This window comes from Schistocerca cancellata, chromosome 1, assembly GCF_023864275.1.
Source record: "Schistocerca cancellata isolate TAMUIC-IGC-003103 chromosome 1, iqSchCanc2.1, whole genome shotgun sequence".
In the NCBI taxonomy this organism is placed as follows: Eukaryota; Metazoa; Arthropoda; class Insecta; order Orthoptera; family Acrididae; genus Schistocerca; species Schistocerca cancellata.
In genome coordinates, this window is record NC_064626.1 from 1,285,081,599 (window position 1) to 1,285,108,298 (window position 26,700).

Sequence of the window (26,700 nt, forward strand, 5' to 3'; positions counted from 1 at the left end):
AGTTTACTTTCGCACGAGCGATGCTTTCTAAATCCGTCACTGCTTTTGGACAGCTTTTGATCAGAAGAACGCCACCTTTCTTGACCAGAGACGACGCCAGCGGGCTCCTAGGCGTCCAGACGTCACTCTCGCGCCGTCGAAACGCGCCGCGACCAGTGGGAAGGGTAAGAGGCAGCGGCCATCGCCAGGGCAGCATACGTCGGCACTTCGGGGCCGCTATTACCCGGGATCAGGAGGCGACACGCAGCGCTGGAAAACTTTACAGCGGCGTTCGCCAGCGCGGCTATAAACATAACAGCCGTCTCCGCGCCTTCGGGATGCACTAAAACAAAGCGGGCGGGCCCGCAGCACCGCGGGCCACACTTCCGCACACGGCTCTGCCGGCGCCGTGTTTACGGCCCGCTGCCCTGGTCGCCGGAACTGATCCGTAAAGAACGTGACGGCAGCAATTCTTCTGCAACTAGTCCAGTAAGTGCCACTTGTAAGGTAAACGTTAGCATTCGACGCCTCCGTAAAATCCAGCTAACGTTAGCCAAGAAAATACGGCCATACGATGTGTGGCACACGGTACTCTGGAAGCAAGAAGACTGTTCCACGTTTCATGGTGCGTGGGAAGATCATTTGTTGGGAAGCCTTCATATGAGTCTGAATTTCTCTGATTTTGACGGTTCAAATGGTTCAAAAATGGCTCTGAGCACTATGGGACTTAACTTCTGAGGTCATCAGTCCCCTAGAACTTAGAACTACTTAAACCTAACTAACCTAAGGACATCACACACATCCATGCCCGAGGCAGGATTCGAACCTGCGACCGTAGCTGTCGCGCAGTTCCGGACTGTAGCGCCTAAAACCGCTCGGCCACTCCGGCCGGCTTCTGATTTTGACGACACGGTCACTTAGGAAGTCACGATATACGTATAACGTACGGTTATGTGACAGGAATTAACATGTCGGCTAACTCTTTGTGGAGCGCCGTTTCTCGGAACGAGAATGCCTCTCTTGTAGCATGTGCATCAGAAGTCTGATGGTCATCTACGTTACGCTTTATCGTTTACTAAAGAATCTCGTCACGAAATGTGCCCCATTCTTTGAGTCTTTCCTATCTCCTCTGTTTATGTAAACTGGTAAAGGTCCCACACTGAAGAACAGTATTGAAGCTGTCGAAAGCGTGTTTTGTGAGCCTCTTACTTCGTAAATTAATGGCATTTTTTATACCTCTTTGAGTTATCTCTGCCTGAAAACTGCTTTCCGTACAACTAGTTTTATTTGGTCTTTCGAATTTACGTTGTTCTCGTCTACTACTCCCGGATATTTTACGATTGCTACTATTTTCTGAGATAAATCGTCAATAGTTTAAACGATAGTTTGTTTTCGTCTCTTTCTGTGTAGTACGTGACATATATCCTCTCCATATCTTCCTGCACATCACTACAATTTTCTGGCGTTCAACACACCGACCTGCCGACCCACAACACCATCGTACGGCAACAGTATCCGTGCTTTCACACTTGGTGTAAAACAACCGCGTGTACAAATTTGTAGACATTTCAAGAGTTTATAATTATTTAAATAAAACAGAATTTTGAATGTACCACTTTTTTTTTAAGTCGGACTAAAAACTGCAAAATAATTTCTCCTACTTCCATACAGAGTCATAACCCTATACAGTACTGAAAATTTGTGACTGTGAATTTTTAATATTTATGAAAATACCTCTAAGATTTAAAACGAAATCGTGGAGCACATGCAATATATGATAGCAACGAGGTGAACAATTCATGAACCAGTTAATAAATAGTGTAGTAACGAGGAGGTGAATCACTCATGCATCAGTTACGTCATGCATGAGGTCTAGGGTGTTTCGTTTGAAATTTTAGAAGTGTTTTCATGCCTAGTCAACATACACAATCACAAATTTTCAGGAGTATGTGTAGGGGGTTGTGTGTATTGGGACTAGCGGAAATTACTTTATACTTTTTAGTCAATTTAAAAAGCGGTATAATGAAAATAATTTTTATTTGAAGAAGTATTATCTATGATTTGGCCTGATGCGTGTGAAATTTTCCAGTCAGTTTCAAACACTTTGATGAGATTTTACCTGAGATAGATGGTAAATTTCAGGTCTGTTTCAGTTTCTCTTCACCTGCCACAGCCCATATATTGCTTCCTCGTACGTGTATTGCACGAAAAGACAGTGAAGGTAAAAATTAGAGATATTAGATCTCACATGGAGGTTTACCAACAATCATTCTTCCCCCGCGACTAGAATAGGAAAAGGGGAAAACAGCACTGAGTACCCTCCACCACACAGCAGGCAAGGAAGCGAATTATTATTGTACTGTGAGCCAGTTCTGAGCTATGTTGAAAGTTTCAAGTCTCTAGCTCATACGGAAGTTAGTTTAAAATCAACTGCAAATTTTGTACCAAAGAGATATACAGGAAAGCAATCTAATAAAAACGTTTACCAAAGAAAAATCGTCAAACAAATGTATGTTTTGAGAAGTTGCTATTTTACTTACACGACCAGTTCTGGCATCTCATTGACACCACCTACAGGCCCCTGTGCACTCCATGAATAGAGAATCACACATATGGAGTGCATAGGAGCCCGAAGATGGCATTAATGAGATATAGAAACTGGTCGTATAAATAAAAAACTTACGAAAACATACGGTTGTTTGGTGATCTTACTTTGACTGACCGTCCGCTGTACCGTATGCACGACGAATCAACAGAGATTAATGAAAACTTGGTAAGAGGCAAAACTTTTGTTATGTGTTATAAGTGGCAGAGGTGCAGTGTTTTCCCGCTTGGGGTCCTTGGATGGACTCACGCTGGACTTACCTTAGGGCAACTTTCATAGTTGTTCCGATCACTTCGTATGTAACACGTTGACATTGCAATCTGATTTGCAAAACATTTATATCTTTCTGCTAGGGAAGGTATGTTTTCATTCGTGATAGTACTTCCCAGGTACCTAGATCAGTAACTACAATATTATTATTATTATTATTGTTGTTACTATTACTATTAATGTCATATTGTGTCTGCGTGAAGTTTCTACTATTGTTCACAGATTCTTGAAGGCTAATTACACTCTAACCGAATTAACCGACATGCCTCTCATTTATGGAAAGGCGCAGTGTGACAGTCGAGCAAGAAGGTGTCTCCACGCAAAACGATTTCCAAGAACGTGCCTACCGACCAACGTCACATTTTAAAGGCTTGACGGCCGTGTTCCTGAAACAGCATCCCACAGGCCAGACCGATGGGGACCTCGCAGTGTGCGAACTGTTCAGAGGAAGCTGCGTTACAGCGACCCCAGCCCCAGCACACATTCCACAGCCAGGGAACCAAACATGTCCAACATCAAAGTGTGGAACGTCCTGCACCAGATGGGTAAACAAGATCTGTCAGTAGATAGCTTTCCCCAGCTTGTGAAATTCTGCCACTGGTATCTACACCAAACTGTAAGTATTTCTGACTTATAAATGTCTGTTTTGTTTGCTGACATGGCAGCTTTCACAAGAGAAGGAATACTCAAATCCATGTCTGGAAAATTCTTGGCCAACTTGTATTTTCCACGACCAACATAAATTTGCGACAAATGTGTGTGCTGATTCCTGCAGTATCTTCTGTCAAACATGCTCGATTGAAGGAAATAGCCATATCTTTCACAGGCTTTACGTTATCTGTGTCGGCAGGTGATGTTTGAAGTGACGGCTGTCTCAAAAATCTACGGATACCAGTTGTTGAGTGCTGGCCCCTATTTTGACAGGACCGAAGGTGGGAATCTTCCCACATGTCACTCAGGGGGCCTGAAAGTGGCGTAATGTATCGCTGAAATTGGTAGCCTAATAAAATAACAATTTGGAAATTTAGAAGCCTGAAACGTGCTTGATTTGACATTCTAAACGTCCAGTAGTTTTCACATTAATCTGTATGTGCCGTGATAACGTGACAGTGATCACCTTGGACCAGTCTCGGGATGAAAGCCACATTGTGATCACAGAGTCCTTCTCGGCAGCTACGGAACTGAGGCTAGCCCGCTCCCCTCGTGCTGGGCCAGAACTGTACCGGACTGCAGGGCGCAGAGTGGAGTTTGGTGTACGACAAGGCGGGGGCGCTCACGCAGCGCGTAGCGCCCCTCCGAGGCTAAGCGGCGCGCAACTCCTTCCCAGCGTCCTTCGTGTTGCCCGCATGTGACGCCGAAGGATTTTTTTTTTTTTTGTGTGTCCAGCTGCCTCTTTGGAAACCTGGAAGGCACAAATTTTCCAGAAACACCGGACATCCAAATCAGTCCCACATGAAGGCTTTGATCGAGTCTGCGACAATTTCTTGGCTGTATATTACCAAAAAGAGGGGATAATATCCAAGGCGGAAGGGTGTACGACGCCGAATGGTATGTAGGCAAGGCGGAGCATATGGCTGTGTCAGCGGCGATTGACAGACACAAACGCAATCAAAGTATCCAGAATGAGATTTTCACTCTGCAGCGGAGTGTGCGCTGATATGAAACTTCCTGGCAGATTAAAACTGTGGTCCCGAGTTCGAGTCTCGGTCGGGCACACAGTTTTAATCTGCCAGGAAGTTTCGCAATCAAAGTAGTCTGTCCTGATTACAGTGATGCGATTTACCTTGCGATCCTCCAGGGCAGATGAACTTCACCTGATTAGTAGACTCGTAAGCAACAAGGATGGCTGGCAAAGAACATGTTCGAACGGAAAAGTGACATTTTTAGGAACGTAGGTGAACCAATGGAGACCAATGGAGACGAAATAAAAAGAAAGGCAGACACAGATGACCCCCCCCCCCCCCCCCTCTTGACGTGGAGCACAGCTCACAAGAGAGTGACGTTATTCACGCCCTTCTTTCTACAGACGAATGCCTGAGCCAACCAGATGACTTCGCTCCCACAAATCTTGCTTTGTGCGTTACTGAAATAATGTTGGGCAATGCCGCGTCTTGATACTGACCCCGTCCCTCAACTCATCCCTTAGGAGTGTGCTGCGTTTAAACGCCGTGTATAGAATGCAAAATACTGACAAGAAATGTAGAAATTGTAACAAAAGTTACTAATTTACAGAGTTCCAGATTGCGAGTGACAATTGGGGCTGTACAGAAGAATATAGAGATTGAGATTCGAACACGATATGATGCTTCTACTAGTGGACGGAAAAGAGCTCTAAGAAATAGGACAGGAGGTGTCAACTACTGGAAAAGATTACGGAATTGTAATGAACCCAGAGAAAGCAAAAGAACGACAAACAGCTCGGGGTTTTTTTTTTTTTTTTTTTTTGTGGTTTTAGGGCGCAAAACTGCTAAGGTCATTAGCGCCCAAACAGCTCGGGGTGTCCAGATCATGATACATTTAGCCGGATTACGGGAAGACCGGCTCCAGGCTAAGGACCGGCCTCCGTTGCTAACCGGCGCTGGGCTTAATTATAGCGACCAGCACTAGTCCACTGTGGTGGCACGGAAATGTTAATCACGTATTTTTGTGACGCCATTCACCGAACTGTTCAGACTCAACTTGTTGAGGAGAGGGCCAGAGGAGGGGAGAACATGGCACCGGTGGTCGTGTGTTCAGTTCCGGCCAAACACCACAGACAGACCACGCCGGTGTTGGCAGACGTGACGCGACGTAACGTCACGTGACCCAGAGTTATGGGGCCGTACATTCCCAGCGGCCCTGTTCGCCCGCGCGACGGGTTTAATTATGCTGCGCAGTTCCCGCCCAGATTACGTGTTATTTAATTACGCTAGTCTGGCCGTGACGAACGTGTATCGTGAGCGCGCTGAAAAATTAACCGCGAGGTGTCAACTGTCCCCTGGCACAGAGCGGCAGACACATTCGTCAACAAATATTTAGTCCGCATTTTTATGTGAACAGAGACTCGATGCGGTATTTTTAGTATATCACCATCGTCAGAAAGATTTGCACTAATGCGAGTATACATGGAGCACGCAGGCAATTTGCCACTGCTCTGGAAAATGAGGAGACAGTAACTACGAACAGTGCCTAAACAAAGCTGGCTCGGATCTCCTTTCTCTGGTTGGCTATTAAGTTAGTTAGTTGGAGATTCGGCTGGTACAGCAAAATATGTATGGATCGTTGTGTGCAGTATTATCAGGAATTGTGGAGATAAGATGGAGTTGAATATGAAAGCTGTAGAATACGTGGCAGCAAAGTGAGCGGTCAGCAGTAAGTCGTGATGAAATAGTACGTGCGATCAAACAAATGAAGACTGGTTACGCTCCCGCCAATATCAGGATATAAGCTGGTTTAGTATAAAATCTACACCCACTGTTTCTTGTCAGCGCCTGTCAAGGGTCTCCAATCAATGTTTAAAAGGTTATCAAACGCATTATGAATGCGAAAAAGCATATACCACTTCGGCATATAACAAGTATGATTGGAGAAGATGTAAAAATTACAGAGGGATTAGTGTGATGCCTTCAGTTGCCAGATTCTATGGTGGAGTCCCAAAGAAGCGTATGTAGGAACAAATAGCAAGTAAAAACAACAGAGCAAAATGGGTATGGAGTTGAACGCTCTTGTGTTCATAGAACATTCAATTTGCGAAAATTAACAGAGAAGAGAATAGCAGGAAATCAGAATACCCATTTGATTTTCGTGGATCTAAATATAGCTTTCGACGTGGTTCCGCCCAGCCAGATGTGGAAGAGCATGTGGACGAATGCTGTCTGTAAGACTTTTGTATGAACTGTGAACGAGTTTTATATACTGGATGCACTAGTTGCGTAAAAATGAGTAAACAGGTATACGCTGAATTTAAAATCACAAAAGGTCTTCACCAAGGATGTACTTGAACTCCTAGTTTGCTCGAAATCTATTTAGAAGAATACATACAAGAATGGAAACGTAAATGATACGGTATGGTAATTCCAATTGGAAGAGAAACGCTAGGTATACATTGTTTTGCGGACGAGCAAGTGACCATTACAACGGATGTTGGAGAAGTGGAAAATGTGTTCCACAAACTCGGAGAACAGTAAGAGCAACGAGGTGCTTCAAAAAATCTTGTAAAATTGAATATCTTGCTGTGGGAGAAAAATATGCAATGGATTTGGAAACTCATGTTGGAAACATAAAAGAAAGTTAAGCTTTTACGTATCTTGGGGTAACATTAAATGTCAGTCGAAAGCGCACAGAAGAAATAAAAAATTAAGTTGGGCATGGCAAGAAGGCAAGCCGACAGTTAAATTCTGACTTATGGAATAAGAAACTACCAGCTGTAACAACCTACGGCCCAGCCACCAGCCCAGCAGGAGTGTACGGCGGGTTGCCGCTCTCCCAGTACTCCACAGAGAGAAGCACAGCTCCAGCAGTCGCCAAGGTACCAGAGCTCGCCGTATGCGGCGCTGCTGTCGTCTCCACGAGTCACGTGCCACCAGCACGCTTTACCGATACTCTTCCGGCCGGCGGCTTTATAGGACGATGTCCGGGCACTCTCCAGTCAGTGGATATCAGGAGTGCATAGTTCACCGTTCTGTAAAGTTAACGCCGACTGCGCAGTTCCAAAATCAGAGTTGCATTCGCCGAACGTGCAGTACACTCCGCAGTTTAGGCCAGTCACGTTCATGACCCACCACTCATGGCATCGCATAACGCGTCGAAATCGTCGAGTGCATCATCCGTGGACCACATTCATATATGGACATTTGGCGGCACCGTCCGTGGCTCCCTAATAGAGCAGATTTCGTGACTACGCCAGCATAAACGATATGGCTCGTACCGGCTAAGAAACTGTTACTGTGTATTTTGACATTCTCATAACAGACCCAAACGATGTTTTATCTGAGTTATTCTGAAGGGAATTTACGTTGCTTTATGTGTTGTCTTAACAGAGTGCCATTATTCTTTGGTACTTCGGCATCCATTCATTCACTGCGGGACATACCACTAACAAACAAAACCAAAACATCAATATACCATTGTCCGCGGCTCGTGGTCTTGCGGTAGCGTTCTCGCTTCCCGCGCACGGGGTCCCGGGTTCGATTCCCGGGGGGTCATGGATTTTCTCTGCCTCGAGATGACTGGGTGTTGTGTGCCTTTCAACAACATTTCATCCTTATCCACTCGCAAGTCGCCGTAGTGGCGATCAAGGAATTGTGGAGCGGCGGCCGAACCGCCTCGCGAGGTGACTCCCGGCCCGGCCACCAATGCCATACGCTCATTATCATTATTATTAACATACCATTCAATTGTGAAAAGTATTGCACGAGTGGGTTAGAAAGTTGGGAAATTAATAAAAGAGATAAACAGAGGATTCATCCAATAGACATGGACTACTAGAGGAGTAGTGCAGTATCAAGATTGGATCACTTAAGACATGAGGAAATATGGAGAAAAGTTGAAGAGATTATTATAAACACAATTGAAGCAAGAAGACTGGTTTCTGCACATAACGTAATGTAAAGTAGGGATGCGGAGTATGGAGATTGGGTGGACAACAAGCAATGGGAAGTGAGGAGGAGGACGCCTGTATTAACCCCATACACAAATACAGTTAGCGTGTTAGGGATGTAAGTCGAGATAATGTGCTCATTTTTATCTGAATACTTAAGTGTGTTAGTTGCTTATTCTCTGCGTTTAACAGTCTTCCCTCAAACTTGTTACACAACTTACTGCCTGATGGTTTCTGTACGGCCGTAACTGCACCATTAAGTGGACCACGTCTGTCAGCATAGACTAACCGTTTTGCGGCCACACTTCAGCATCTGACCCGCTGCCCAGAGGAAAATCGGTGGCTTGCTCTTGTCACACGTACTTGGAAGTACTAACCAACATAAAAATAGCTATAATTATCACTCTGCAAATAAAGTAAATACTGATGTAGTCTTGTTCAGTATACTGTCCTCAGTCACCAAAAAACAAAATATCTGCGGTTGTGCCCGGAACACTCAGTGTCTATCCTACTTACAAAGTTCCACAAACTATTAAAGAGTTTCAGTTATTTCAGCAGTGATGGCCGGCTGCTATCAGAATAACTGTGGTCTGTGTCGGCTGTTACTGGCGCTACTCGCTGGCGTCCCCGGAGGCAGGGGCGGGGGCGGGGGCGGGGGCAGGCAGTCCGCAGTAACCAGAGGCGGCTAATTCCCGCGGCCCTGGACACCGGAAGCCGCGATCACGTGGCACGGGGGCAACAGACGCCGGCGCCGGCGCCGCTCCCTCAGGGGCGGTAAGCCGCACCGGCGAGGGCGAATTAAATTCGCCGATTCATCCGAAACCTGCACATACACAGGCTTGTCGAGCGTAACTGTAACCGCACGACGACCTCTCTCCTCCGACTGGATCCCCCCCCCCCCCCTTGTTTATCCCCAGTGGAACGTATATCCACTGTACAAAATTACAGGGCTATTCCGTGTCCTTTATGTGAACGTTCCTTCCTGCACGCTGATAACCACTAACTGTCCACCCCGGGTTCTTTAAATAATCGAACTTCCGTCTATAAAACAGCTTCGAATGTCTGATTGCTTTACGAATCAGTTTCATGTTTCAAATATTTGAAGTTATGCGTGTAAAACCAGCACAGTTGAAGACGTTAAACTCTAATTATGTTGGTTTTCATAATTTCAACCAACATGGTAAGAAGGTAACAGTGATCAATTGCTTATGGTCTATTAGAAAAAAACAGTCAAAATCACAAACACCACACTACAGTATTTCGATGTTTTGTACACGTTACGCAAAGGTCCAGCCAAATAACTGGCTACAGTATTTCTGATCTTTGTATGTATTATATAAATGCTCACTTCCCTACTTAACGTACATATTTTTACAGTGCCCCTAATGTGAAGCTGGCCATTTAAATGTGTCGAACTCGGTCATTTAATACATTAGATTTTGTGCGATCCTGGCTGTTTATTTCTTATTGATTATGTACGTTTTATTTTTTCAGATCATTCACCGCTAGACAAATGAAAAAAATCAAAACCAAAAGTCGCAGTCCTAAATGTGCTAACTCCTTTATACAGGATGATTCATCTGACCCTCCTGGTTGCTTTAATGAACCTGCAATGCCTTCAAAAACCAGGTACAGGATTTTCGTATTCTCTCGCTATGCGCAAACTGTTAGTCCTACAGAAAAAATGAATACGACCACTTGGTAAGAAATTTAATGTAGTTAAATTTTGCAATGGGTTATGTTTTAGCCAGAGGCCACCGTTTTCGAGTGTGTCTCAAGGTCACTTTTGCATGTTTTTCTTTAATAATTCGAAAGCTACGGCCTCTAGCAGAAACGTATCCCAGTAGAAAATCTAACTGCTTTAAATTTACTTCAAAAAGATCCAGCTAATTTTTTCCTGTGGGACTAATAGTTTGATGTAGCGAGCGAGAGAACGTGGATATTTGCACGCAGTATTTGAAGGAACCATGGACCTTGCAATTGGTGGGGAGGCTTGCGTGCCTCAGCGATACAGATAGCTGTACCATAGGTGCAACCACAGCGGAGGGGTATCTGTTGAGAGGCCAGACAAACGTGTGCTTCCTGAAGAGGGGCAGCAGCCTTTTCAGTAGTTGCAGGGGCAACAGTCTCGATGATTGACTGATTGGCCTTCTAACACTAACCAAAACGACCTTGCTGTGCTGGTACTGCGAACGGCAAAAGCAAGGGGAAACTACAGCCATAATTTTACCCGAGGGCATGAAGCTTTACTGTATCATTCCGTAGAAATGTTGGAACACATGAGGCAATACTGACCCGACGACTTATCTTAGAAAATAGATTAAGGAAAGCCAAACCTACGTTTCTAGCATTTGTAGATGTAGAGAAAGCTTTTGACAATGTTGACTGGAATACTCTCTTCCAAATTCTGAAGGTGGAAGGGGGCAAATACAGAGAGCGAAAGGCCATTTATAATTTGTACAGAAACCAGATGGCGGTTATAAGAGTCGAGGGGCATGAGAGGGAAGCAGTCGTTGGGAAGAGAGTGAGGCAGGGTTGTAACCTATCCCCGATGTTATTCAATCTGTATATTGAGCAAGCACTAAAGGAAACAAAAGAAAAATTCGGAATAGGAATTAAAATCCATGGAGAAGAAATAAAAACTTTGAGGTTCGCCGATGACATTGTAATTGTGTCAGAGTCAGCAAAGGACCTGGAAGAGCAGCTGAACAGAATGGACAGCGTCTTGAAAGGAGGATGTAAGATGAACATGAAGAAAAGCAAAACGAGGATAATGGAATGTAGTCGAATTAAGTCGGGTGATGCTGAGGGAATTAGATTAGGAAATGACACACTTAAAGAAGTAGATGAGTTTTGCTATTTGGGGAACAAAATAACTGATGATGATCGAAGTATAGAGGATATAGAATGTAGACAATGGCAAGGAACGCGTTTCTGAAGAAGAGAAATTTGTTAACATCGATATAGATTTAAGTGTCAGGAAGTCGTTTCTCAAAGTATATGTATGGAGTGTAGCCATGTATGGAAGTGAAACATGGACAATAAATAGTTTGGACAGGAAGAGAATAGAAGCTTTCGAAATGTGGTGCTACAGAAGAATGCTGAAGATTAGATGGATCGATCACATAACTAACGAGGAGGTATTAAATAGAATTAGCGAGAAGAGAAATTTGTGGCACACCTTGACTAGAAGAAGGGATCGGTTGGTAGGACACGTTCTGAGGCATCCAGGGATCATCAATTTAGTACTGGAGGGAAGAGCAGAGGGTAAAAATCGTAGACGAAGACCAAAGTATGAGCACACTAAACGTATTCAGAAGGAGGTAGGTTGCAGTAGGTACTGGTAGATGAAGAAGCTTGCACAGGATAGTGTAGCATGGAGAGCTGCATCAAACCAGTCTCAGGACTGAAGACCATAACAACAACAACAACATTTGAAGGCGTTGCACATTGCATAGAACAAATTGGGAGGGGCAGCTGAATCACCCTGTATGTTTATGCAAGCCATTTTTAAAAACCAGTGCACAGTGTCAAACCGATTATTTTGTGCTTTAATTTTAATGCTTGAACATTTATGCAACCATTATTGCGAACTATTTACATTTTTGTGAAAAGATAGTTTCTCTCCTAAACTGTGCATTGTACTACGGATACAATTTTGTAGATATCGTAAGCAGTATATAAGAACACTACCTGCCCAATGCGTAACGAATACTGTTGATGGTAGTGAAATAATAAATTTGGACGTCATACTCCATACTACAGTTTTACTACATGAACAGCAAAAATGCAGTAACCGATAGTTTTTTTCTTTCATCATTTTGTGGGTGGTGTCAGGAAGAAAGTTTCTTTTAAGGTTCGAAATTACGTGCTAAGTTTGTTGGAAGATGCTAATTGGTCTGATTCTGAAGTACTGCGTGAATAAAGTCCGGATATTCGAGCGCTGTGAGTTCCGCTAGTTCAAGACATACACACAATTTCTAACTGCAGTACTTGTCTTACTGTGCTTAAATGGTTCAAATGGCTCTGAGCACTATGGGACTTAACATCTGAGGTCATCAGTCCCCTAGAACTTAGAACTACTGAAACCTAACTAACCTAAGGACATCACACGCATCCACGCCCGAGGCAGGATTCGAACCTGCGACCGTGGCGGTCGCGCGGTTCCAGACTGAAGTGCCTAGAACCGCTTGGCCACTACAGCCGGCTACTGTGCTTAACCCGTAGCGTAAGATTACACTTCTTAACCAGTAGATTACGACAGCATTCTGAATTTTTTAATTCGATCAATAGTGGAAGTCAAATTTTTGCTGCCCCAGAAAGCCGTTAGACGGCAACCTGCTAGTGGGACTATGCTCCTGTTTTAGTAGTTTTGTAATACAGATTTGGCTTCTTTTTCTCCTTCGTCTCAGTAAGTAGAGCGCTCGCATTCATTTCGTCACATACAGCTGGGGGGTATGTTACAAAACTTTCGTCTAGCACAAAAGTTTCGCCGGCCGCTGTGGAAGAGCGGTTCTAGGCGCTTCAGTCTGGAACCGCGCTGCTGCTACGGTCGCAGGTTCGAATCCTGCCTCGGGCATGGATGTGTGTGATGTCCTTAGGTTAGTTAGGTTTAAGTTGTTCTAAGGCTAGGGGACTGATGACCTCAGATGTTAAGTCCCGTAGTGCTTAGAGCCATTTGAATAACAAAAATTTCCATTTACCTTCCATAAACAACGTCGTCTCCACCGGACTCACGACAAATATTCAGACGATAGTCAAACTCGTCCCATACCTTTTGCACATCCTTCTCCAAACGCACACAAAAAATTTCACATACCCCGAGAGCAGGCGATTTTAAAGCCGATATTAACGCGCAAGAATTGTACCTCCCTTATCGCCGATCCATAATTGGGACATCTCACAGTAATGTTGTTACGTACAGGTACCAGTGCTGTGGTGCTCCGTTCTGTTGAGAAATTAAATTTTCGACACTTTGTTGAAACTGTGGAAAAAGCCAGATCTCAAAACTATACAGGAGAGGGATTCCTATAACTGTATTTTCCGCGAAAGAAGGCGGGTCGTAATCCTTTCTCGGGAAACGGTGCAAAACACATGAAGCCTTACAAAGTCTCGCTCACGCACGATTGGTTGGTTGTAGGTTGGTTTGGGGAAGGAGACCAGATAGCGTGGTCATCGGTCTCATCGGACTAGGGAAGGATGGGGAAGGAAGTCGGCCGTGCCCTGTCAGAGGAACCATCCCGGCATTTGCCTGGAGTGATTTAGGGAAATCACGGAAAACCTAAATCAGGATGGCCGGACGCGGGATTGAACCGTCGTCCTTCCGAATGCGAGTCCAGTGTCTAACCACTGCGCCACCTCGCTCGGTCTCACGCACGAATATGGAATGTGGGTGAGGTACTTTTATTTTTACCTTGTGACGGTTCGCTTTCCTTTTTATGGAACGTAGCCTCATCACTGAACACTAACGTGGAATGACATAATCTTGCACCTCCACGTCCAGAATGAAGTCGCAAAAGTCTAGACGTTCTTTCTCACCGTCATGATAAACCCTGTAGCAATTGAAACCTGAGAGGTCTGAAACACGAACGCCGCCGCCAGACACAAATCAAGAACAGCTGCCTCTCGGCTGGCACGACGAACCGATTGTCGTCACGTTGACTCAACGCAGATTCGAGGGCGAGCGAGCTAGCTGGCGAGCCCTACCGGAAACTCACAGTTGGAGCCAACGCAAACTTCTAGTTTCTATGCCTAACTTACAGTTCACCCCTAGTTGCTACCCTCATTTGCACAGAAGATACAGCTTTGTGATTTGAAACAAACTGCAGCAACAATCCCTCGATTCCGACTGAATTTCTCTGGACGTTTCCCTTAGTTATCAGAGAAATGACGGATTTGGAAATCTGTTCCGATATATTTCCAATACGAAAATACTTTGACCCATTCTCAGCTTTCAGGGACTTGGCAGGAAAGACAGAATGCCAAATCAAACATCTTTCAGCCGTCTAAATTTCCAAATTATTTCACTGGGCTATGAGTTTTGGCGATATATTACGCCAACTCCAGGCCCCCTGATTGACATGTAGGAAGAGTCCCACCTTTCGTCCAATCAAAATTGGGGGTCAGCATTCAAGGACTGGTATCCGTAGATTTTTGAGACAGCGGTCACTTCAGACGTGACCTGCTCACAGTCGGCAGGTGACGTTTGAAGTAATCGCTATTTCAAAAATCCACGGATATCAGTCCTTGAATGCTGGCCCCCAATTTTGATTGGACGAAAGGTGGGACTCTTCCTACATGTCAATCAGGGGACCTGAAGACAGCGTAACATATCGCTGAAATTGGTAGCCCAATAAAACGTGAATACGGAAATTTAGACGACGGAAAAGTGTTTGATTTGACATTCTGTACTGAACAGCCGAGGTCCCACAATCATCTCTGAAAAGATGGACATACAGACACTTGGCTGAAAACAGTTCTACAACCACCCTGCCCCCTTGATAAAGCATTAAATTGTGTAAATAAAAAAATGTATTTTGGAAGGAACACTATCTGTTCAAAAGTAAGGGGACAGCCCTACGTAAATAGGAAATGACGACTAGATGTCACGAGAGGCTGCAATAGGAGACCCTCCTCTAACATTACCTTATTTTTATATAGAAATAACCGATACCAAGTGTACTATCGATTGTTGTGTAGGTGAACATTATATCAGCAGTTTAAGTGAATGAATTTCAGATGATTTTTACACGATGTGTTATGTTTCGGGCTAAAATATGTACAAAGAAATCAATTTGTTAGTACTCTGTATGTACAGTTAAAATTATTCTTCTTTAAAAATATTTGAAATTGCAAAATATCTGGCATATTTAAAATTTGTACTATTAATTGCACAATTTAATGCTATTATTAAATTTAACTCTGGATTCCTTTACAAAGTAATGATAAATTTTAGCGAAGATTCATCTTTTGTCAAGAAAGTTTGTAAATTGCCGCGTGGGATTAGCCAAGCGGTCTTAGACGCTGCAGTCATGCACTGTGCGGTTGGTCCCGGCCGAGGTTCGAGTCCTCCCTCGGGCATGGGTATGTGTGTTAGTCCTTAGGATAATTTAGGTTAAGTAGTGTGTAAGCTTAGGGACTGATAACCTTAGCAGTTAAGTCCCATAACATTTCACACACTTTTTTTTTGTAAATTCTTTTGATTTGTAAATTCTCTGGAATATTGTGAGTACCGCAGAATGTAAGTTGTAGTGGGGCATACCTCTGATGGAATCAGTCGTGTTTTTGATTGTGTCACTAATAATGTAATTTGTGGTGTGATGGAAGTGGAAATTGAAAAGACGGTGTGGTACTGAAAAATGTGACAAAGAATAATACAGGCAAATCTTCATCATTTATTTAGTCATCAGGAACCCACAAAGGTATACATCAAAATTTCAGCCGCAAGAATGTAACCCTAGACGCAATACCTACAGCCAACAACAAGAAGGAAAAACGAAAATAAGTAAAAAGTTTCTCTTTTGTGTATCTTAAGCCTCTCGAAGCTTTCCAAACGTGTGCAGAAACAGAGAATTTTACTAGTGATGTGTGAGATTACAAGTAAAAGAAGGTGGCAGGTTTGCTGTCAGTAGAGAAGCCGTAACAACACATTGGATCTGTCGGAAGAGGTCACTGACTTCGAACGTGGACGAGTAATTGGTTGCCCCCTGATCAAGAGATCCATTAAGGATATCTGAACCCTTCTAAAGCTTCCCAAGTCGACTGTTTGTGATGTGATTATGAAGTGGAAACGCCAAGGAGCATCTACGTACCGTACGTTCTGACGGACGGGGGACCGTCGACCATTGCAGTGGGCGGTTATAAGGAATCGCGTGAAATCTGCGGAAGAAATCAGAGTTCCATAGTGCTACCAGCAGTATATTTAGCGCAAGGACTGTGTGACGGGTGTTAAAAATAACGGGGGAGGATGGTCGAGCAGCTCAGATGCCACACATTTCTGCAGTATAAGGGACGCTAGAGGTGGCGTGAAGAGCTGCGCCACAGGCCATTGGATGACGCAGATTTGGGGTGAAGAAGAACGCTGTATGCTGCGGTAGTCCGATGGAAGGGTCTGGCTTTGTCCGAATTCCTCGAGGACATTACCTGCCATCACGTTTAGTGCAAGCAGTGAAGTGCGGCAGAAGTGGTGTTACGGTATGAACGTGTTTCTCGTGGTTAGGGCGTGAGCCCTTTATTTTACTTAAGAAACCGCTAAATACAGCAGGATAAGAAGACATTTTACAGCACTGTATATCCGTACAGGAGATACATACATGAATACATTAATCCTTGTTCCATACATATGAATATGACATTTCGTAATGTTACGGAACGTGTCACTTTAACATAAGTTTTCTTTACACAAATTAATTAATTAATTGATTATTTTTTTATTTTTTATTTTTCTTTTACAGTTACTACTTCATATCTAAGAATTCATCTATTGAGTAGAAGTAGTTGTCATTCAGAATTTCTTTTAATTTGCTTTTAAATATTGGTTGGCTATCTGTCAGACTTTTAATACTATTTGGCAAATGACCAAAGATTTTTGTGGCAGCATAATTCACCCCTTTCTGTGCCAAAGTGAGATTTAATCTAGAATAGTGAATATCATCCTTTCTTCTAGTGTTGTAGCTATGCACTTCGCTTGTTATTTTTGAATTGGGATAGGTTATTAATAACAAATTTCATAAGTGAATATATGTATTGCTAAGATACTGTGAATATCCCGAGTTCCTTAAATAAATGTCTGAAAGATGATCTTCGGTGGGTTCCAGCGATTATTCTGATTACACGCTTTTGTGCAATGAATACTTTCTCTCCTAATAACGAATTGCCCCACAATATGATGCCAAATGAAAGCAGTGAATGAAAATAGGCATAATAGGCTAATTTACTTATATGTTTACCTCCAAAATTTGCAATAACCCTAATAGCATAAGTAGCTGAACGTAAACGTTTCAGCAGATCGTCGATGTGTTTCTTCCAATTCAATTTCTCATCAGTGCACACATCCAGAAATTTTGAGTATTCTGCCTAAACGACAGACTTCCGTTCATAGTGTATATTTATCAATCGTGTTATGCAATTTACTGTACAGAATGGAATAAACTGTGGTTTCTCAGAATTTTGTGAGAGTCCATTTGCAGAGAATCACTTAATAATTTTCTGAAAGACATTATTTGCAATTTCCTCAGCCGATTTTTATTTGTTGGGTGTGATTGCTATACTTGTATCATCAGCAAAAAGAACTAACTTTGCATCTTCACGAATATAGAGTGGCAAGTCGTTAATATATATTAAGAACAATAAGGGACGCAAGACTGAACCCTGTGGAACACCATTCTTGATACCTCCCCGGTTAGAGGACTCTGGTGGTTTTTGTAGACTATCTGTACTGCTAATTTCAACCTCTGCATTCTTCCAGTTAAGTATGAATGAAACCATTTGTGCACTGTCCCACTCAAACCACAATACTTAAGCTTATCTAGAAGAATTTCATGATTCTCACAATCAAAAGCCTCCAGGAACAATTGTGAGATTATGACTGTATCGGGGTGGCAAAGAACTTTGGTTTAGTGGACAGAAATATCCCTGAATGGAGTGACTCGCCCGGAGTCCCGACCTGAACCCAATGGAACACCTTGCGTGTGAGTCAGAAAGTCTACTCCGCACCAAATCCCAGCGTAGAACTTTCTCTTGTTTCGGTTGTTGAGGAAGAACGAGCTGCTTACACAGACTTTCACATCTCAATGAAAATGTCCCCAGCAGAATTGAACCCGAAATACAGGTGGCCATACCCCACACTAATGTGCACTAACAGATGTCCGGATACTTTTGAGAAGGTAGTGTAGGATGTGTTCCGCACTTACGCGACGCCTTAAGGGGAGCACGTGACGGCGCTACGGACCGCGGACCGGGCAGCCTGTGGAAGGCTGTTTGCAGACGAGGAGTGCCCCGTATTAATTATGGAGAGCGTGTAAAATATCCGGCCGAGGTCTGGAATAATTGATCGCGCATTAGGGGCGCGGGCAGGCAGGCATGCGGGCGCTCACAGCTGACCACTTCCCGTGGCGCCCTGGCGCCGCTCCAGCCCTCCTACTGGATAACACCTCTCGCCGGCTGCCGTGTCATCCACGTCGCAAACCGTGTCCTACCTGTGGGCTTTGTCGGCGTATGCTCGTAGTGAAAAACTCTTGAGCTTCCAATCTGCTAACGACACACCTCCAACTTACATCTACTCAAATAATGGAAAATTCAGGACGGAATAATGATAATATTGTGAAAAGGATAGGCTGCTACTCACTAAATAGCGGAGATGTTGAGTCGTAGATAGTCACAACAAAAAGACTGCTAAACAAGTAAGCTTCCGGCCTCCTGCCTTCTTCCGATATTGACAACGTACACACACACACACACACACACACACACATACACGGAAAGGCATCACACACACACACACACACACGACCACTGTCTCTGGCTGCCAGGGCAGACTCCATAAACACTTGCAAAATCATTACGTATATAAACAGAAAGTAAAAATGTAATAAAAACGAGAACTGAATTTATTAAACTTGTTTTGAAACAATTTTCTTGAGAACAGGTCGTTACTTTAAGAGAAAACAGTACTTTTGTCATTGAGGCAGTGCGGATTGTGTAGATGTTCGCAGTGTGATGGTACAATTCCTTTCGCATTTATTAGTGTTGTAGTAGTGTAATATTTACACAATGGTTTAGCAATCTCGGTATGCCTATAGAAATGCTAATTTCCATAACTCTAGTTATAAATAGTATAAGATGGTATTACATTAAATAAATTGATAAAAGACTTGAGTATAGCTGCAGAGTAGGTTTGCCGTAAACATTTAAATTAAAATGTCCACTTAATATTATGATCCATCGTGCTGATTAGAACGAAGAAACTTTAATAATGCAACTAGTTTTTCATAAGTATCACCACATGAGGCGCAGTATAACGTGATAACTTCCCAAGAATACCACGTTAACAGCAGATACTTCAGTCAGAGCTATTATACAGTATTTATACTTATATATGGTAACTCCGGCTTCAACCTCACTTATCAGAGTGGTATGTGCTCCCTGAACAACTATAAATTGTAACAGCAGTTTTTACTGAATGAGGGCAAACAGAAAGGAAAGTAAACCACACAACCACACTTAATAGCTCGACAAAAGTGTTGCAGTTAAGCAGCCGCATTACATCTTATGCAATTGATCAGATTGCTGATCAGCGGTCGATCTTCGGGGTCAGCAGTACGCAGACGCATCGCACGTTGAGGTGAGGCATCGCTGCGATATATCTCGGCTCGGACTCCCGTCCAGCAGCGAGGTTTAATTTCTCAGGACTAGGACAGAGTGGTGGTAATATTGGTAAAAAAAAGCACCCTCTCCCATGCACTGTACAATGATTTGTAGGTACAGATAGCAGTCCCCATGTCTCTCTCTCTCTCTCTCTCTCTCTCTCTGTGTGTGTGTGTGTGCGTGTGTGTGTGTTTCAAAGTGTCTACCCCGTCGTAGGGCGTCCATTATTTCCATTATCTGGCAACTGTTTATTTTATTTCAACTTCTGTTTTCGGATGTCCTTTCTGTCGACATAGCGGTCAATTCACCTCATCGAGGGAACTCGTATGCTCTATCCGTGTGTGAATTGTGTAACGTTTTGTCTATACGTTATCGTCTTTTAACGTTTCTATATGTGAGGTGTACACTGCGGACAAATTAGTTCCGGAATATAAAACCCAATTATTGCGGCAGCAGTGTACACCTGCCTTCATGATATTTCCACTGACGCCCTCGTCTGACATGAATGCAAGGACTGATTCAACAAGCGGTTTTCCTTCACAGTTTACATCATCTTAGCAAAGGGCGCGAAAACTGTACTGTGTTCAATAGAAATCACACAATACCGCCATTTTATGCTGCCTCAAAACAAAAGGTGAAGCTCCCACAACGGTGGGATGAAATGAAACGAAACGAAACGGGGTCGAGAGCCTGTATGACATTATTTCAGTGATTAAAAAATGGAATCAGATTTTCAAAGAACTCGACAGTATGAGCCCACTTATCAGTTCAACATTGGACGCCCTCTTATCTGGATGCATAGACTGATTTGGTTCGGAAGGGTATCGTAAAGTTTTTGTATCTACACCAATGATCAACCACCTCCGGTGAACACACGTTTTCTTCATGCCGATGATCTGGCACTTGCGAGTCAAGGGAAGTCTTTTGAAAATGTTGAAGCCCATCTGCCGGACGCGTTTAGGGAGCTGAGTGCAAACCCAGCTAAAACGCAACTGTGTGCGTTTATCTTAAGCACAACCAAGAACGTCGTCACAAGGCAAGAGATACAGGTAGTTAGTATAACTCATCCAAAATATCTGGGAGTCGCTCGGAATCGTACTCTGACCTACAAGCAGCATTGCGACAGTATTAAAATGGAGGTCGAAGCCAAAATAATATTTTTCGCAAGATAAGTGATAGCTTTCGATCACAAACCCTGAGAACTAGCAACATGTTACAGATACGTTTGGCAGAAATCCATTCACGTATACGTGCGGGTACGGGACAAGGTGCAAAATGAACGTGTAAGCTTATTACAGTTTGTCTGAAACCCAGACTATTAGAAAAACTCTGCTAACACACAGGAATATCGACAGCAGATCATTGCTGTGAAGTAGCTCCTAGCACGGTGATAATAAATAAGGCCCATAAGGAAAACCAACTGGTACGTTCCAGCAGCCCCAAAGTTGAGGTCCAAAAGAAGTTTGCTGAAGAACACTTACTTCAGTGCTGCAAACAACAGCAGCTACAGCAAAAAAACAATTGTGGATCACTGGACTTGAGAATAATTCTGCCTGGTATTTCCCTCTGTACACCCTGCCACCTGGATATTGTGGAGGTCACTAAACTGTCTTCGTTCTGGAGCTGGGAGATCTGGGAGTAGCCTCCAGAAATGGCACTTGCCAGTGGACACCACCAGCTGTGACACACCATAGAACACCCACTGCGTTCTCAACTATGCCCCGCATGTTGCACAGAAGATCAGCTTGCGACACTGCGTGCAACCGAAGTTGCAAGATTTTTGACAATAGCAGTGTAGCTGGATAATTCTTTCTTTCATTTGTTTGTAATGGTAACTACCATGTACTGTAATTGTTTTCTTATTTGAATAAATAAATCATTGAATCCTATCATGAGTAAAGCTTCCTCAAAAATTGTAACTCGTGAGTGACATCCCGGATACTGCCATTGAGACAGAAATAACATCCGACGTGGGCCCACACGTTTATTTATTTATTTGCACGTCACGTTTCGGAAGACCAAATTGAGGAGCAAATCTCCAAGCTCATGGAACGTGTCAGTAGATGAAATTACAACGCAAAAGTAATAACAGTTAAAAATAAAATGTTTATGAATCCAAAAAAAGTCAAACCTGACGTTTAAGTAAAACGCAATCAACAATACAACATGAATCAGCTTAATTTTTCAAGGAACTCCTCGACGGAATAGAAGGAGTGACCCATGAGAAAATGCTTCAGTTTCGATTTGAAAGCACGTGCATTAATGCTAAGATTTTTGAATTCGAGCGGTAGCTTATTGAAAATGGCTGCAGCAGTATACTGCAAATGCAGGTTTGGTTTCTGCCGAGTATTAACCGAGTGAAAGCTGCTTATTCTTCGGACTAATCTAATAGTGTTAACAAGAAATGACAGTAAGGAATATACATATATTGAGAAGCCAATGTCAAAATACCCAGACTCGTGAACAGGGGTCGACAAGAGGTTCGTGAACTTACCCCACTTACTGCCCGAACCGCCCGTTTCTGAGCCAAAATATCCTTTTAGAATGGGAAGAGCTACCCCAAAATAGAACACCGTACGACATACGCGAATGAAAATAAGCAAAGTAGGCTAATTTCCGAGTCGAACGGCCACTCACTTCAGATAATTCGAACAGTAAAAATGGCAGTATTAAGTCTTTGAACAAGATCCCGAACGTGGGCTTTCCACGACAGCTTACTATCTATCTGAACACCTAGAAATTTGAACTGTTCAGTTTCACTAACCATATGCCCGTTCCGTGAAATTAAAACGGCGGGTTTAGTTGTATTGTGTGTTAGAAACTGTAAAAACCGAGTCTTGCTGTGATTTAGCGTTAGTTTATTTCCTACAAGTCATGAACTTAGGTCATGTACTGCACTATTTGAAACCGAGCCAATGTTGCACACAACATCCTTTGCTACCAAGCTAGTGTCATCAGCAAACAGAAATATTTTAGACTTACCCATAATACTAGAGGGCATATCACTTATATAAATAAGGAACAGGAGTGGTCCCAACACTGATGCCTGGGGCACCTCAACCCCCCCCCCCCCCCACTTGAATGTACCCCACGCAGACCCCACATCACAGTCATTCCCAACAGTGTGTATAATGACAATAATGACCTTCTGCCGTGTGTTGCTGAAGTAAGAGGTCAACCAATTGTGAGCTACTCCCCGTATTCCGTAATGGGTCCAACTTCTGGAGCAATATTTTGTGATCAACACAATCAAACGCCTTACTTAAATAAAAAAGAATATGCCTATCGTTCGAAACCTTTTGTTTCACCCATCCAGTACCTCAGTACAGAAAATATAGCATTTTCAGTTGTTAAACGACTTCTAAAGCCTAACTGTTCATTTGATAGCAAATTGTGTGATATAAAATGATCAATTATCCTTACATACACAGCCTTTTCAATAATTTAGCATACACTGGTGGAATAGAAATAGGTCTAAAATTGTCAACATGTTCTGTCTGGATCAGATCTGGGGAAATTTTTACGACGATAGTATCTCAAAATTACGTAGTGCATAGACGCAAGCGAGATGTGTGGGTGAGCACTGTCTGATCAAAAATGGCTCTATGATACTGTCGCATGAGAGGTGATGCATGAGGATGCGGAATGTCGGTGGCGTACCGTTGTGCAGTCATAGTTCCTTCAGTCACAACCAGCTGTGCCCTGAAGTCAAACCCGATCGCTACCCACCCCGGGAGCCAGGAGCAACAAAGCTTTGCATTAGGCATTACGCATCGTCAGAGCTAAAAGGCGAAACGTGAGGTTTAAGAACTCTACTTTTCGTGTTAATTCGTCCGTTTTCAAGAGTTTCAAGCAGATAAAGATGGATTATGTAGACATAGCTAGCAGCTCACCTACTTTCTATTTTTATTGTAAACTAAGAATGAATTTTTGAGTCTTAAGTTATCTTCTTAGATGATGTCGTAAGTTAGTTGTGGCTCCCACCGTTCGTAGCCTTTTAAAGCAAACAGAGCATTTTACTGAATTGGTACGGGACTTTGTAAGATACTTTTAGACTAGCGATGGTGTCACTCTGTGATGCAACCGGTGTCCAGCGACGACGGCGAGGAACTACCGTGCAGACCACGAGGCGCTAGTCTTGCGCACAACGTCTACTCGTGAACCATCCAACAGGCCGTGCCACGTGGTAGCAGGTACATCACTGTTTCACTAATACTGTGCCAGTTCTCATACCATGAATCTGTTGCTCGTTTCGGTCGGAATTTTTATTAAAATACAACTGATCGCTTTTCCCATTTTCTATAATAACGCAATATTTCAAAGCAAAAGAAGATTACGAATAAAAATGACGCAAACATAAAAACGTTTCATTTAAAAACCAAAACAATTAGCACTGCTGCTATGGCTAAACGTGATTTCCGCTTTTAACCAGTGATCAGTAAAAAAATGAAAAACACCTGTCATAACCAAGAGCAAAGAAAGACCGAGAAATACCGGTTATTCAAAACTAAAATACCGGTTATTAGAGTACTGGCCATTAAAATTGCTACACCACGAAGATGACGTGCTACAGACGCGAAATTTAACCGACAGGAAGAAGATGCTGTGATATGCAAATGATTAGCTTTTCAGAGCATTCACACAAGACTGGCGTCGGTGGCGACACCTACAACGTGCTGACATGAGGAAAGTTTCCAACCGATTTCTCATACACAAACAGCAGTTGACCGGCGGAGGAGAAATGTGTACCATCACGTTTCCGACTTTGATAAAGGTCGGATTGTAGCCTATCGCGATTCCGGTTTATCGTATCGCGACACTGCTGCTCGCGTTGGTCGAGATCCAATGACTGTTAGCAGAATATGGAATCGGTGGGTGCAGGAGGGTAATACGGAACGCCGTGCTGGATCCCAACGGCCTCGTATCACTAGCAGTCGAGATGACAGGCATCTTATCCGCATGGACGGATTGTGCAGCCACGTTTCGATCCCTGAGTCGACAGATGGGGATGTTTGCAAGACAACAACCATCTGTACGAACAGTTCCACGACGTTTGCAGCAGCATGGACTGTCAGCTCGGAGACCATGGCTGCGGTTACCCTTGACGCTGCATCACAGACAGGAGCGCCTACGGTGGTGTACTCAACGACGAACCTGAGTGCACGAATGGGAAAACGTCATTTTTTCGGATGAATCCAGGTTCTGTTTACAGCATCATAACGTTTGCATCCGTGTTTGGTGACATCGCGGTGAACGCACATTGGAAGCGTGTATTCGTCATCGCCATACTGGCGTATCACCTGGCGTGATAGTAAGGGGTGCCATTGCTTACACGTCTCGGTCACCTCTCGTTCGCATTGATGGCACCCTGAACAGTGGACGTTACATTTCAGATGTATTACGATCCGTAGCTCTACCCTTCATTCGATCCCTGCGAAACCCTACATTTCAGCAGGATAATGCACGACCGCATGTTGCAGGTCCTGTACGGGCCTTTCTGGATACAGAAAATGTTCGACTGCTGCCCTGGCCAGGTCATTCTCCAGATCTGTCACCAATTGAAAACGTCCGGTCAATTGTGGCCGAGCAACTGGCTCGTCACAATACGCCAGTCACTACTATTGATGAACTGTGGTATCGTGTTGAAGCTGCATTGGCAGCTGTGCCTGTACACGGCATCCAAGCACTGTTTGACTCAATGCCCAGGCGTATCAAGGCCGTTATCACGGCCAGAGATGGTTGTTCTGGATACTGATTTCTCAGGATCTATGCACCGAAACTGCGTGAAAATGTAATCACCTGTCAGTTCTAGTATAATATATTTGTCCAATGAATACCCGTTTATCATCTGCATTTCTTCTTCGTGTAGCAATATTAATGGCCAGTAGTGTAGATTTAACCGGTCGGCTTTTCCCATCCGTAGTTCCACCTGTCACAGAGAATTGCAACTGTAATTTTTACATACCTTCCGATTGTGTATACGCGTTAAATCGCCGCAAGTGCTGTACGAGCAGGTCACCAGTTCCCTCACTCGAAGCTAAGAATGGTCGCGGCAGTGTGGTTGCCCCTTCTCGACATTTTCGTCTTCGGAGGGTTTTTTCCGATCACTACGCCTACCGCGATTTTCGGTCCTCGTCATTTCTTGGAGTAAACGAACGCCATTTCCTGTAGCTCGTGTAGCACGCGGGCAGGTTCTGGAGAGCGCGTGTGGTCCGTGCGCGCCCGTACACACCTGCCGTGCTCGTGACGTCACTCACCCTTCTGCTCGGATTACGCGGCAACAAATTAGCGTTGGCCGAACGAGTGGCGGGTGGCAGAGCAGACCGGACCAGAGCAGAACCGTAAACGTTAATCCGAGGCGCCCCCCCGCTGCTAATGAGGCGGCCGCCGAATGAACTTCCAGCCCGATGGCCGCCGACTGATTCACAGCGCCGGGCCTCGCCACACCAGCCGGCTTAATTAACCGCCGCCGCTAATTTCCTCTTCTTTTGTCCGCCTGGGGTGGAAGGGCGAGGCGGCAGTTATTATCTTTCATAAAGATGTCCGCCATTAGTTCCGCGCAGGAGCAGAACCCATCGCCGCAAATTTCACAGTTGTGACTGAATTCCTCCCATCGCGGCTGGGGTCCAGCGTAAAACTTTTTCCCGCCCCGTACGAAGCTGGGTCATTATGACGGGACTTCTGTGCGTTGTGAGGCCTTAGGTCACTACACGGTCTGGCCTTTCCCGTTTTACCGTTCGTGCAGGATCCTGTTTGTACCGTTACAGTGATGCATTACTAGTGAACGTGGAATCATTGCATCTAAAGTTTTTAGCGTAACCGAGTATTAAGGCAATTACACTCTGTCTTCTACCGCTCAGTTTGCAGATAATCGTATGCTGTATGTATTTTACAGGCGTAAGAT

The 26,700-nt window shown here is 43.9% G+C and overlaps 1 protein-coding gene across 1 annotated transcript in view; it reads right to left on the reverse strand.

Moving 5' to 3' along the window:
• The window catches only part of LOC126147741 (skin secretory protein xP2-like), an 84,722-nt gene that overhangs the window by 19,179 nt on the left and 38,843 nt on the right, over positions 1 to 26,700 (reverse strand). Inside the window, exon 2 of the mRNA XM_049915716.1 lies at positions 9,048 to 9,196. Within this exon, the coding sequence (XP_049771673.1) occupies positions 9,048 to 9,196 (149 nt within the window). The remainder of the gene's footprint in view (positions 1 to 9,047; positions 9,197 to 26,700) is intronic.